This window comes from Palaemon carinicauda, chromosome 7, assembly GCF_036898095.1.
Source record: "Palaemon carinicauda isolate YSFRI2023 chromosome 7, ASM3689809v2, whole genome shotgun sequence".
Classification (NCBI taxonomy): domain Eukaryota; kingdom Metazoa; phylum Arthropoda; class Malacostraca; order Decapoda; family Palaemonidae; genus Palaemon; species Palaemon carinicauda.
Window position 1 is genome coordinate 170,709,468 of NC_090731.1, and position 14,782 is coordinate 170,724,249.

At 34.5% G+C, this 14,782-nt stretch overlaps 1 protein-coding gene across 2 annotated transcripts in view; it reads right to left on the minus strand.

The window, feature by feature from the left end:
* Positions 1 to 14,782, minus strand: part of LOC137643722 (oxytocin receptor-like) — a 252,380-nt gene that overhangs the window by 63,240 nt on the left and 174,358 nt on the right. Inside the window, exon 1 of one of the 2 annotated variants that reach the window (XM_068376425.1) lies at positions 9,147 to 10,309. The exons of the other annotated variant lie outside the window; for it this stretch is intronic. Within the exon in view, the coding sequence (XP_068232526.1) occupies positions 9,147 to 10,260 (1,114 nt within the window). The 5' untranslated portion in view covers positions 10,261 to 10,309. Of the gene's footprint in view, positions 1 to 9,146; positions 10,310 to 14,782 lie in introns of those variants that run through there. 2 annotated transcript variants of the gene reach the window in all.

Below are 14,782 nucleotides of genomic sequence, written 5' to 3' on the forward strand. Positions count from 1 at the left end.
ACTTCTAAAACAAATACATATCCATTCGGTAACTACAGTTATCAGTGCAGTAATCTATTTACACTGAAATATTAATCAGGATTATAAAACTGAAATTATTTTCGCCCAAAAAAATATTCCGTCACCCTCATAAACTAACTGCCTAAGTCATTTTCTCCACTTGTTGGGAACTCAAAAAAAAACTCATTTCCTAATTCTTTATATCATTGTGGTGAGGTTTAATTAACAAATTCTTATTCACAAATTCTTCTATTAAGAATCTGTACATTGAAACTCAAGATAGTGATATAAAGAATTAGGAAGTTCAATTAACAAATTCTTATTCACAAATTCTTCTATTAAGAATCTGTGAATTGAAACTCAAAACAGTGATATAAAGAATTAGGAAGTTCAATTAACAAATTCTTATTCACAAATTCTTCTCTTAAGAATCTGTGAATTGAAACTCAAGACAGTGATATAAAGAATTAGGAAGTTCAATTAACAAATTCTTATTCACAAATTCTTCTATTAAGAATCTGAATTGAAACTCAAGACAGTGATATAAAGAATTAGGAAGTTCAATTAACAAATTCTTATTCACAAATTCTTTTATTAAGAATCTCTGAATTGAAACTCAAGATAGTGATATAAAGAATTAGGAAATGAGAAGGTTTCTTTTTGATTTCCCAACAAGTGTTGCCAAAAGGGTTAGTCTAAAAATCCCCAAAACTCATGATGAAATATTCCCAAAAACACCCCAAAAAATCCCCATTTCCAGAAATCCCCAAAACTCATGATAAAATATTCCCAAAACACCCCAAAAAAATCCCCATTTCCACAAATCCCCAAAACTCATGATAAAATATTCCCAAAAACACTCCAAAAAAATCCCCATTTCCACAAATATGTTTTCTTCTGGTCATGTAGGATCACTAATATAGAAATTACTCACTATGCTTCATATAAGTGCAAGTAAACTAACTGCAACAACATAAATGTTTACTCATCTCTATTTCTTACTCACTATACTTCATATAAGTGCAAGTAAACGAACTGCAACAACATAAATGTTTACTCATCTCTATTTCTTACTCACTATACTTCATATAAGTGCAAGTAAACGAACTGCAACAACATAAATGTTTACTCATCTCTGTTTCTTCTTCATAGAAAATTTGTACAGAATATCCCTATCAGACAACCAAACTCCCCAAATCGAGGGATAAATCACTATATCTGGGAACACTGTTCCCAACAAGTGGAGAAAATGACTTAGGCAGTTAGTTTATGAAGGTGACGATTCTCTAATTGAGAAATAAAGGAATGATAATACATAGGCCATGGGAGTTTATGTGGTAGGTAAATTTTCATTTAATTCAAAACAATTCTTCTTCACCCAAGAGTTTAACTACTGTAATTCTTCAGCGGTTAATTTTCCTCTTTTTATTATTATTATTACTATCCAAGCTACAACCCTAATTGGAAAAGCAAGATGCTATAAGCCCAGGGGCTCCAATAGGGAAAAATAGCCCATTGAGGAAAGGAAATAAGGAAATAAACAACTGAAGAGAACAAATTATCAATAAATCATTCTAAAAAAAGTAATGTCAAGAGATATGTCATATATAAACTATTATCTACGTCAAAAACAAATATGTCATATATAAACTATAAAAAGACTCATGTCCGCCTGGTCAACAAAAAAGCATTTGCTCCAACTTTGAACTTTTGAAATTCTACTGATTCAACAACCCGATTAGGAAGATCATTCCACAACTTGGTAACAGCTGGAATAAAACTTCTAGAGTACTGCGTAGTATTGAGTCTTATGATGGAGAAGGCCTTGGTAAGGGTAGAAGAGACTCTTTAGCTATTGTAAGCAACTCTTCTAGAGGGACACTCCAAAATCAAACCATTATGCTCTAGTCTCGGATAGTGCCATAGCCTCTGTACCATGGTCTTCCACTGTCTTGGGTTAGAGTTCTCTTGCTTGAGGGTACACTCAGGAACACTAATCTATCTAATTTCTCTTTCTCTTGTTTTGTTAAAGTTTTTATAGTTTATATGAAATATTTTATTTTAATGTTATTGTTCTTAAAATGTTTTATTTTTCCTTGTTTCCTTTCCTCGCAGGGCTATTTTCCCTGTTGGGGCCCCTGGGTTTATAGCATCCTGTTTTTCCAACTAGGGTTGTAGCTTAGCAAGTAATAATAATAATAATGATAAAAATAATAATAATAATAATAATAATAATAATAATATATGGTCAGTCTTTAATCCATTATCCTATCCCTTGCCTCTGCCATTCATGAGCGACCTTTAAACCTTTAAACAAGAACGGTAATTAGGTGGACACAAGTAAAAATAGTCGGTCTCTGAGAGGTGCTTGAACTCTTAACTCAATCATTTCTAGTCTGGGACGTTTACCCTCTGAGATATTCATTATAATTATAAGGCATTCAGTGGAATTCCCGAGTCACATTACGGACGTTTGTAAGGATCGTCTGAAGGATTTGATCCCGGAAAAAGAGGTTGAAAGAGCAATTAAAGTAAAAGACTTGAAGGGCACTCATTAGAGCGCAGACTTCCGCCGCGACAGCTTATTTCTCGACCTTTTTCTCGACCTTGAACTTGAACTTTGACCTTAACATGTATTAATTGATGTGGATTTTCATACACTCAAATGTGAACCAAGTTTGAAGTCTCCGTGACAACGATGTCCAAACTTATGGCTGATTATATGATTTGGATATTTTGCTTGACCGTGACCTTGACCTTTGATCTTGACCTTTCAAAATTTGATAATATTCAGAATTTTACATAATAGTTAGTCCCTACAAGTTTCATTACTATACTATTGTGGCAAGGAAGCTGTTCACAAACCAACACATACACGCCCTCACTGAAACAAATACATCAACAGGGGGGTAAAACATAACCTCCTTCCAACTTCGTTGGCGGAGGTCAAAAGAAGTTGAGAATCATGAGGAAAAAAAAAAAGGAAAGAGAGAAAAGCATCATTTTACAGTGTCATTCAATGCTCACAATTTGATACGCACTTCTTGGTTTAACACACAAACGTACGTACGCAGATGTGATATATAATATATAAAACTCGATATTTAGTTTGATATCTAAATTCAGTCAAGTGTCAAATCAATTATTTGTGATTATTAAAGTGGAAAGAAAATTTAGTATGTTAGTAAACACGGTATGATTACTCCCTCTTCCCCTAACTCGGTGACGGGTATGATCTGAGTAGTCATACGTTTGGCAATGCCAACCACTGTGGCAGGAAAGAAATGTATATATATATATATATATATATATATATATATATATATATATATATATATATATATATATATATATATTATGTATGTATAAATAAATATATATATATATATATATATATTATGTATGTATAAATATATATATGTGTATATATATATATATATATATATATGTGTATATATATATATATATATATATATATATATATATATATATATATATATATATATATATATATATATGTATGTATAAATATATATATGTGTATATATATATATATATATAGATAGATAGATAGATAGATAGATAGATACACACTTGCTCTTTATTATATAAGGGGTATTAAATAAATCTTCAATTTATCGAGAGTTTGATATCTAAAATCAGTAAAGTGGCAAATCAATTATTCACCATTATTAAAATGAAAAGAAAACATGGCATCTATGAATAAACAAAAGGAGGAATGTATCCAAAACCAGAGACAGTATAGACAATTACTTGTATTGACAAACTTTTAAGGAACGAAGATTGATCAACAGTCTTCCACTCTACTGGGTGTGCAAATAAACCAGAAGGGTGGAAGGTAAACATATCAAGTAAACAAAGGTACGAAGTAAACAAAGTATTGTTATTTTGCGACAGAATTATTAATAGTTCAAAGAGATAAGAGTTGTGGAATACAATGATATCTGGAGTTTTGTTTGGTGGTGATGAAGATGATGAAAAATGAGGTGTTTTTTTAAGATTTTGAAAGTGAATGTTCCTGGTTAAGAGGATCAAATGGTATATACTGTATAAGATAAATGTCAGTGATTAAAGATCAGTGAGATGACTGAAAGGATTATATTATTATTATTATAATTATTATTATTATTATTGTTATTATTATTATTATTATCGTTGTTGTTATTATTATTATTATTATTGTTGTTGTTGTTGTTGTTGTTGTTATTATTATTATTATTATTACTGGCTAAGCTACAACCCTAGTTCGAAAAGCAAGATGCCATAAGCCCAACGGTTCCAACAGGGAAAAATATCCCTCAGCAGAAAGGAAATAAGGAAATAAATAAACGATATAAGAAGTAATGAACAATTAAGATAAAACATTTTAAAAACATTAACATCATTAAAACAGGGCTCTGATCCTATGTATATATGGTCAGTCTCTAGGATATTGTCCTGCTTGATAGGGCAATGTCACTATCCCTTTCCTCTGCTATTCATGAGCTGCCTTTAAAGAGTTGTAGTGGCCTATTGGAAACGTTCCTGCCTGGTAATCTGTTGGATGGAGGTTCGAGACCCGCTCAAGGTATACTGTGTATAGTAGTGTCTGTAACCTCACCATCCTGTGAACTTAAGGCCCTGTCCACACTACCGGGCAGTCCCCGACGGGCAAACAGTGATACCAGACCACAATAGTTAGTAAGATTGAGGGTTAATTACGTCAGAAGCGGGAAAACCACAGACAGGGATCTGGCATCATAAAGTGTTGCCAGATCCCTGCCTTTAGTTTTCATGCTTCTGACGTCATCAACCCTCATTCTAACTAGCTATTGTGGCCTGGTATCACTGTTTGCCCGTCGGGGACTGCCCGGTAGTGTGGACAGGGCCTAAGACCAGGGATTTTGGATAGAGCAGGATCTTCCATATCCTTGGGTAGAGGATAATGGTCTACCTGCTGAGTCATCAGCATCCAATGCCTGGCCCTCCCTGGTCCTAGTGTGATGGAAGGGGTGGTGCCTGGTCTTGGGCGCTGATCATATTTATATATGGTGACTCTTTAGGTCATTGTCCTATTCCCTGCCTCTGCCATTCAGGAGCGACCTTTATATCTCTCAAAGTGTGTAGGTAGTATGTTGGCCAGGGCACCAGCTATGTCTTTTTATAGTTTATATATGAAATATCTGTTTTAATGTTGTTATTGTTTTTTAAATATTTTATTTTAATGGTTCATTACTTTTTGTATCGTTTATTTATTTCCTTATTTTCTTTCTTCACTGGGCTATTTTTCCCTATTGGAGCTCTTGGGCTTATAGCAACTTGCTTTTCCAGTTAGGGTTGTAGCTTGGCTAGTAACAACAACAACAACAACAGCAGCAGCAATAATTATAATTATGATAATTATAATTATAATAATTATGATAATGATGATGATAATAATAATAATAATAAATAATAATAATAATAATAATAATAATAATAATAATAATAATAATAATAATTTTACAAGATAGGAATTAGTGACATACGGATCTTCAACGTGTTTCTTATGAGATATGTAGATGTATGAAGCGACTATACTCAATTTTTTTCAATGAGGCGCATTTGCACCGACTCGCATCGGTGCCTTTTTAGCTCGGAAAAGTTTCATGCTCTCTGATTGGTCAGAATTATCTTGTCCAACCAATCAGCGATCAAGAAACTTTTTCCGAGATAAACGGGCACCCTTGCGAGTCGGTGCAAATCCGCAAAACTAAAAAGAATTGACTATATTGTGGATATCCTTTTGCATGGGAGATTCATCTAAAAATTTGAATTTTATGACGAATTCTACTTTAATTCCTGTATCGTTTTTCTTTGAAATCCCATTGGGAAGCGACTCAATGTTGGTGAAAAATGATACAGTATATTTCATGTATTTTTCTTCGCTTGTTTCCTGTCGGGGGAAAAACGTAATAAATGCTTTTGCCGACGTGCAGTACCAAAAAAAGTCAATTAAAAAAGAACGCTCATAAAACTTTTAAATTCTTTTTATGGTGTGGATGAAAGATGAAGTAGGGGTCTCTCTCTCTCTCTCTCTCTCTCTCTCTCTCTCTCTCTCTCTCTCTCTCTCTCTCTCTCTCTCTCTCTGCAGTTATTTTCTTTCATTTTAGCCGATTGCAATGTTTGCTATTGATTTAACTGAAGGGTATTCATAAATACCAAGAACTTAAAAAGTGGAAAATGTTTTATTTTATTTAAAATGGAATTTCTGTATTTAAGATTATTAATATAAATTTACAAGTTACAACTTATTTAATCGATTTATCGTACTAGCTACTGAGCAGTAGAACGTAATAATACAGATCCATAACCCATGGCAATTTATTATAGTAATATAACAAATTAAGTAAATGATCTATAGTTTCCATATTTAAAGTTAAAAGAAAAAAAAGTTTATTTTTATTATTATTAATTGCTAAGATACAACCCTAGTTGGAAAAGCAGGATGCTATGAACCCAGGGGCCCCAATAGGGAAAATAGATCAGTGAGGAAAATAAACAAGGAAAAATAAAATATTTTAAGAACAATGATAACAATAAAATAAATATTTTTTATATAAACTATAAATACTTTAACAAACCAAGAGGAAGAGAAATTAGAGAGAACAGTGTGCCCGAGTATACCCTCAAGCAAGAGAACTCTAACCCAAGACAGTGGAAGACCATAGTACAGGGGCTATGACACTACCCAAGACTAGAGAACAATGATTTGATTTTGGAGGTCTCTGCTCTAGCAGGGCCCCTAGGCTTCAAGCTTCTCTGGGCCAGTTGACATCCCCCAAGGACCCTCCCCCCCCCAGCATATTTCATACACCTTTCTCGTACAATTTATTACAAATGAATGAAATACTCTTTAGTTCTCGTATTTAACATTTAAATAAAAAAGATGCATAGGTGCCTGCTCATGCTGGGTTCCTAGCCTTCAGCCTAGTCAGGCTTAGGGATAATTGGTCACTTTGTCACTAACTATGATCCATTTCTTTTAGCGATGCATATTTGCACCGACTCACAGCGGTGCCCTTTTAGCTCGGAAAAGTTTCGTGATCGCTGATTGGTTTGAATGATCTCGTCCAACCAATCTGCGATCCGGAAACTTTTCCGAGCTAAAAGGGCACCGCTGCGAGTCGGTGCAAATATGCATCGCTAAAAGAAATGAACTATAGAAGAAATTGTAGATATCCTGACACTTCCTAGGAGTCTTGAATCCCCTTCTTGAAACTTAAACCTTTCATCTTTAGACGCTCTTTATGAATCTATCATTAGAAGTAAAACGAATATACAAAAGTTTTTATCTTGCTTTCACCACTTTTTTATTCGTTCCAGTATTTGATAGATATGCAAGAAATAAAGAAAGGGAAGAATATAAGAAATATATATATATATGTATATATATATATATATATATATATATATATATATATATATATATATATATATATATACATATATATATATATATATTCATTTTGGAGCGGTTTAGTATTTTGATATCTTAGGTTGATTTTTTTCATCTTTAGTATTATTCAGAGAGAGAGAGAGAGAGAGAGAGAGAGAGAGAGAGAGAGAGAGAGAGAATCAATAAGTACGAAATAAATGTATGAGAAAAGACTTAAGGAAGAAATTATTTGCGAGAGAGAGAGAGAGAGAGAGAAATCAATAAGTACGAAATAATTGTATGAGAAAAGACTTAAGGAAGAAATTATTTGCGAGAGAGAGAGAGAGAGAGAGAGAGAGAGAGAGAGAGAGAGAGAGAGAGAGAGAGAGAGAGAGAGAGAGAGAGAGAGAGAGAATCAATAAGTACGAAATAAGTGTATGAGAAAAGACGTAAGGAAGAAATTATTTGCGAGAGAGAGAGAGAGAGAGAGAGAGAGAGAGAGAGAGAGAGAGAGAGAGAGAGAGAGAGAGAGAGAGAGAGAGACAGACAGAGAGAGAGAGAGAGCTTTTACAATAATTTTTGTCTGCATATCAGGTTTAAGTGACAAACTTATGAAGCGTTTTCAAAGTTTTGATAAGTATTGAAACGAGTAGATTTTAGACTAATACTAAATCTCCGTAGCCTTAGTGAGGTGGATTGTTGGAATATCAGTACTGGAAAGGAAGGGAGTCGAGATATTTGAAGAATGTGTGGTATCTGTCCGGAAAGCTTGGCTGAGATAGATGACCATGTAATAAGAGGAGAGGAGGTGGAGCCAATCAAGAGAGCTGAGGACATGCCAGTGATGTGGAGTAGGAATGTAGGGGGGTCAGTGGATCAGATGGATGGATGTTGTGAGGAGGGATATGGAGGCCTGGGACTGTGGGAAGAAGATACAAAGGATAGAAATAGATGGGGAAAGTTTATTCGAGTGGCCAACCCTGTAGTACAGCGGGGTCAATGAGATCGAGAGATGGGGAACTACATAGCATTGATTTTCTGGATTATGTCTGAAGCTAGATTCGAAACTGATGTGGAATATTTGTATAGGATGGGAATAAGTTTAAGTATAGAATGGAAATAAGTTGTTAAGTGTAGAATGGAAATAAGTTGTAAAGTATAGGATGGAAATAAGTTATAAAGTATAGAATGGAAATAAGTTGTTAAGTATAGAATGGAAAGAAGTTATAAAGTATAGAATGGAAAAAAGTTGTAAAGTATTGGATGGAAATAAATTGTAAAGTATAGAATGGAAATAAGTTGTTAAGTATAGGATGGGAATAAGTTGTAAAGTATAGAATGGAAATAACTTGTAAAGTATAGGATGGAAATAAGTAAAGTAAAGAATTAAGCATAGGATGGAAAAAAAGTTGTTAAGTATCGGATGGAAATGAGTTCAAAAGTTGTTAAGTATCGGATGGAAATGAGTTCAAAAGTTAAGTATCGGATGGAAATGAGTTCAAAAGTTGTTAAGTATCGGATGGAAATGAGTTCAAAAGTTAAGTATCGGATGGAAATGAGTTCAAAAGTTGTTAAATATAAGAGAAAAATACTGTAAGTATTGGATGGAAATTCTGTTAGTTAAGTATAGGATGGAATTAAGTTAAGTATAGGATGGAAATAATTTAAGTATAGGATGGAAATAAGTTGTTAAGTATAGAATGTAAATAAATATGATGCATGTACTTACGGTCATCCGGTCTGTTATAGACTGTCATGAGTTGGGCTACGCTAAAAGGAGCCCAGCAGCCAGTGAAGGCCAGGACCACTGTCAGAGTCATGCGGACTGTCTTCATCTTGGCGGCCGAGACCTTAGCAACCGGAGGCTGCTGAATGATCGGTCTTGGATGGCGCATGCTGGCAATAGGTTGAAGCTCTATTCCGAGCTTCCCTTCGTCCTCTTCTTTCTCCGAGTGACGGTGCAAGCAGCCATAACACTGTTTCGGGAAAGTCAGTTTGGGTCTAGATGGCCGGGCACTCCACCACACGGCCCAGCATATGTAGCCGTAGCACACTGCAATTATGGTCAAAGGCAACAAGAACACAGAGACAACAAACCAAGTGACGTAAATGCGTTCACTCACCATCTCGAACACCACCCAGCAGTCTTGAATGCCTGGTTCTGCTTCTCGCATGGCAAAGAGCATGATCTGAGGCGCTGCTAAGACCAGCCCTAGAATCCATGCCCCGAGGATCATCAGCCGGGCTGATCTCAGCGACCCACGACCGTTGCCTTGCACAGCGCGGGCTCGATCAATTGCCATGAACACAAGCATGTACGTGGACACATAAAGAACGAAAACTTGGGCGTACTTCACCAAACGACACAGCAAGTCAGATCCTCTAAATCTGTACGTGATATCCCATATGAGCTGTGGAAGAATGTTCAGGAGTGCAACCAAGAGATCCGCCAGGCTGAGGTGGAGCATGAAGAGGTAACACCGAGACATCGGCTGGAATAGAGAATGGCGCCAGAGAGCAATCAGCACGAATATGTTGCCCACGATGGCCACGATAAGAATGAAGACGAGCACAACGATCTCTACCACAGCCAGGGACGGATTGCGGCCGTCTATGACCATTTCGTCCATCAAGCCATCACCTCCAACAGCCTTGCTTTCCTTGACGAAGTTGTTGAGTTCATCAAAGAGCTTGGAGTCATTGTACCCCAGGTGGGAACCCAGCTCCTCGATGTTGGCCACTTCATCGCCCAAGTTGTCATATCCTGTCTCTTTCAGATCTAGTAAGTCTGGGTCTCCATCTGGTAATATTGTACCTAATGTCAGGTGGTCTGTGCCATTCATGATGTGTCTGTTTTTTCTTCTTTCCTTTCACTTTGGTTCAATTTCTCCAAATCTGAAAACGGGAAATAGAAAGAGCATTATTTGATAGTATTATGACACAACAAGGCAAATAAGTTCATTTAATATTTAAATTTAATTATATCGCGGTTAAAGGAAACCAGTTTCAGTGTTTTTTCATTAGTAAATAGACATGATATAATATATTTACCTTTCATATTGAAAAAAACCTCTTGTAAGTCTCGTAAAATATTTAATTTAATTCTTAAATCTATTAAGATATAAACAATATACTAATCATGGTAGTAAGGCTAAAACTGTAGTCTGAAAGCTTTGATAAAATAAAAAAAAAAAGGTACAGGTATTGTCCTTTTTAAAAGAAATAATATTGGAAGGACACAAGAAAGAGAGTATTAAATGATTTTGGTAAGTTAGAGGGATATTAAGTAACCCCCTTAGAAACATAACTCACAACTCTATTGAGATAACATTACTAATAAAGGGTGTGAACCACATGGTTTTAAAGAAACTGAACAAAGTTGTCAAGGGTATCATTTTTTAATGATAACCTTCCTGTTCTCCTTAGGTCTCTTAGAATGAGGTTACCAGCCTTAAGCCTTGTTCCATATCGGATGTAGAATAGAGTACTGTAGTGTTTGATGTGTCATCTGAGTGTGCTTAAGTTCATAATTATGTAGGAAGAAAGTGTAAGAGCATTATATGATGCAGTAATTAGATGGGAAGTGTACAGAAGGACTAATGAAGCTCTTTGGGTTCAGTATAGGTAGTAGGTTAGCCAGGGCACTTGCCACTCGTTGAGATACTACTGCTAGAGAGTTATTGGGTCCTTTGGCCGGCCAGACTGTACTAGATTGGATCCTTCTCTCTGTCTTGGGTAGTGCCATAGCCTCTGTACCATGTTCTTCTACTGTCTTGGGGTAGAGTTCTCTTGCTTGTGGGTATACTCGGTCGCACTAGTCTATCTTGTTTCTCTTCCTCTTATTTTGTTACAGTTTTTTATAGTTTATATATGAAGTAATTAATTTAGTGTTGTTACTGTTCTTAAAATATTTTATTTTAATTGTTAATTACTTCCCTTATTTCCTTGTTTTCTTTCCTCACTGGGCTATTTTCCCTGTTGGAGCCCCTGGGCTTATAGCATCCTGCTTTTCCAACTAGGATTGTAGCTTGACAAGTAATAAGGATAATAATTTGCAAGACTAAAGAGAAGATTATACAAAGGTATAATAAAATCAATAAGATAATCGAGAACAATGTAGATTAATCTAACTTGGGAAGAGAAGCAGGTTGCGTAAGGAATTGTGACCAGGCAGAAAGCTTAATGGACAAATGAGTTGTAGCATGAAAGAAGCTAATTGGTAAGGCTATTGTGCTAGAGTGAACTTTTTAATGAGATGAATAGAAAGGCCAGGCGTCAGACTGGGAATTTTCCTGGGGTAAAACTGAGTTATTTATATTTAAGAAATCCGATGGTAATCTCGTGAAAATGAAAGGATAGGATACTCTTAGTTAAGAGTATAGAGGAATTATTATTATTATAATTATTATAATTACTTGCTAAGCTACAATCCTAGTTGGAAAAGCAGGTTGGTATAAGCCCAGAGCCCCCAATAAGGAAAATAGCCCCGTGAGGAAAGGAAACGAGGAAAAATTAAATATTTAAAAAATAGTAACATTAAGATAAATATTTCTTATATAAACCATAAAAACTTTAATAAATCAAGAGGAAGAGAAATTAGATAGAAATAGTGTGCCCAAGTGTACCCTCAAGCAATAGAACTCTAACCCAAGACAGTGGAAGACCATGGTACAGAGGCTATGGAATGGGTAATAGAAAAAAAATATTGTAAGATTTTTAGCCATAATATTATATAATGGGAGACTTAGAATGAGATAGTAAGATGGATTATAAAAGTATAAAGGAAAGATCATTGTGGGGCTCGACTTAAAACGTCGATAAATCGGTTTGTGCTGCAGAAAGGCAATACTTTAGAGAATGTCGATAAAATGTTGTATGTGGTTTACATAGATTTAAATAGCTCAACATATTATTGACGGTGGATGTAGTGTGGAGTATATTGATGTCATATACACTGTCTTGGTCATTCTTTTTATGGAAAGTTAAAACAGTTAGATGTTAGAGCAATTGGTTTAATTGGAATGTTGATCTAAAACTTAAGTACTTATGTCTTCTTGGATGAAGTTTAGAGTGGTGTAGGCCTTTAGGAGAGGCTTGTTGTTGTTGTTGTTGTTGTTGTTGTTGTTGAAGATCGCCTGGCCCTTTTGGCCAGACACGGGCTTTGGAATCTTGCAGCCCGTAGGTTTTTGGGTAGGATATATTGGGATAGGTAGTTGGGACGGGGGATATTCTGCAACATTTATTTTAGGATATTGGGATAGGTTTAGGAGAGGCGGAGCTTGAAAATGTTGATTGGTGATAATGAAGAAAAGTTGTAGTGACTGGGTTAATTAAAGGGGTTTTATATGAGTGGATATAATTGAGAAATGTCAGTAAAAGCTAAGTTATGAGGGCAAATAGAAACCAGAAGGGTGGAGCAATGCTTATAAAGAGGGAGAATGCTTGTAGGTAAAATCACTAAAGATTTCCACCATAAATATGATATTATGATATGAGTAGCGAAGAGTTGAATTACTATAGTCCATTTCTTTTAGCGATGCATATTTGCACCGACTCGCAGCGGTGCCCTTTTAGCTCGGAAAAGTTTCGTGATCGCTGATTGGTTGGAAATATCTCGTCCAACCAATCAGCGATCCGGAAACTTTTCCGAGCTAGAAGGGCACCGCTGCGAGTCGGTGCAAATATGCATCGCTGAAAGAAATGGACTATAGATGATGGCAAATGTAAGGGAGGTATCATGAACTCTTCAAAAAGTGTACACTGTAATTGTTCAGTGGCTAGCTTCCTCTTGGTAAGGGTAGAAGAGGCTCTTTAGCTATGGTAAGCAACTCTTCCAGGAGAAGGACACTCCAAAATCAAACCATTGTTCTCTAGTATTGGGTAGTGCCATAGCCTCTGTACCATGCTCTTTCAATGTACTAGCTAAGCTACTACCCTAGTTGGTAAAGCAAGATGCTATAAGTCCAAAGGCTCCAACAGGGAAAAATAGCCCAGTGAGGAAAGGAAATAAGGAAATAGATAAACGACATAAGAAGTAATAAACAATTAAAATTAAATATTTTAAAAACAATAACAACATTAAAACAGATATTCCATATATAAACTATAAAAAGAATTATGTCAGCCTATTCAACATAAAAACATTTGCTGCAAGTTTGAACTTTTGAGAGAGAGATTACGGAACAATGCGTTTTCTGTGTTTATGAACTGTAAATTTAATCACGACGCGTCGAGGGTAAACTGGAGTAAAATATCAATGAAACAGCTTTCCTGTTTTATTGGCAAAAGGGGTCGAAGCAAGAGGGAAATGAAAAGGGCTCGCGAAATAGTGTTGGGGAATTGTAGTGTGCGTATTGTGTCATTACACTGTAAAATGAATTTTTCATTTCCTTTGGAGTCGCTTCTTTAAAGGGGAGAAGGTTATATATATATATATATATATATATATATATATATATATATATATGTATATATATATATATATATATATATATATATATATATATATATACTATATATATATATATATATATATATATAATATAGTCTTCCTTCATAATTATAGTCATGAACACTAGAAAAGGCACAGAAATCTGGGAAAGGAGTTATGTTGAAATAGTTAGGCCACAAGTGCTTTGGTATATATATATATATATATATATATATATATATGCATATATATATATATATATAGATATATATATATATATATATATATATATATATATATATATATATATATATATATATGTTGGAAAGATCTATTTCGCAATTATATCAAATGTAGATTCATTTCTGCAGTTACCTATCAAATAATCATGGAGGATTTCCTTAATACTCTGTAGTATACTAATATACTCATATACTAATATACTCGTATACCCATTTACTCGTATACTCGTATACTCGTATAATGCTCATATAATGGTATACTCATTTACTCGGATTCTCGCATACTCATATACTCGTATTTCAGTTCATTTGGGGGATTTTCCATTTAATGCCTCTTGTAGCTTCTACTGTAAGGGCATGATTTTAATTTCAATTGCAATCAGGATTTTCCCTGCGTGTATTCGTCTTGTTTATATATATATATATATATATATATATATATATATGTATATATATATATATATATATATATATATATATCCATTAAATACCAAAGCACTTCTGGCACAACTATTTACAAACAACAATTTTCTAGTTTTTTGTCTTCAGGGCAAGAGTTTGGAATATATATATATATATATATATATATATATATATATATATATATATATATATATATATATATATATATATATACACATACACACACATATATATATATACATACACATATATATGTATATTTATATATGT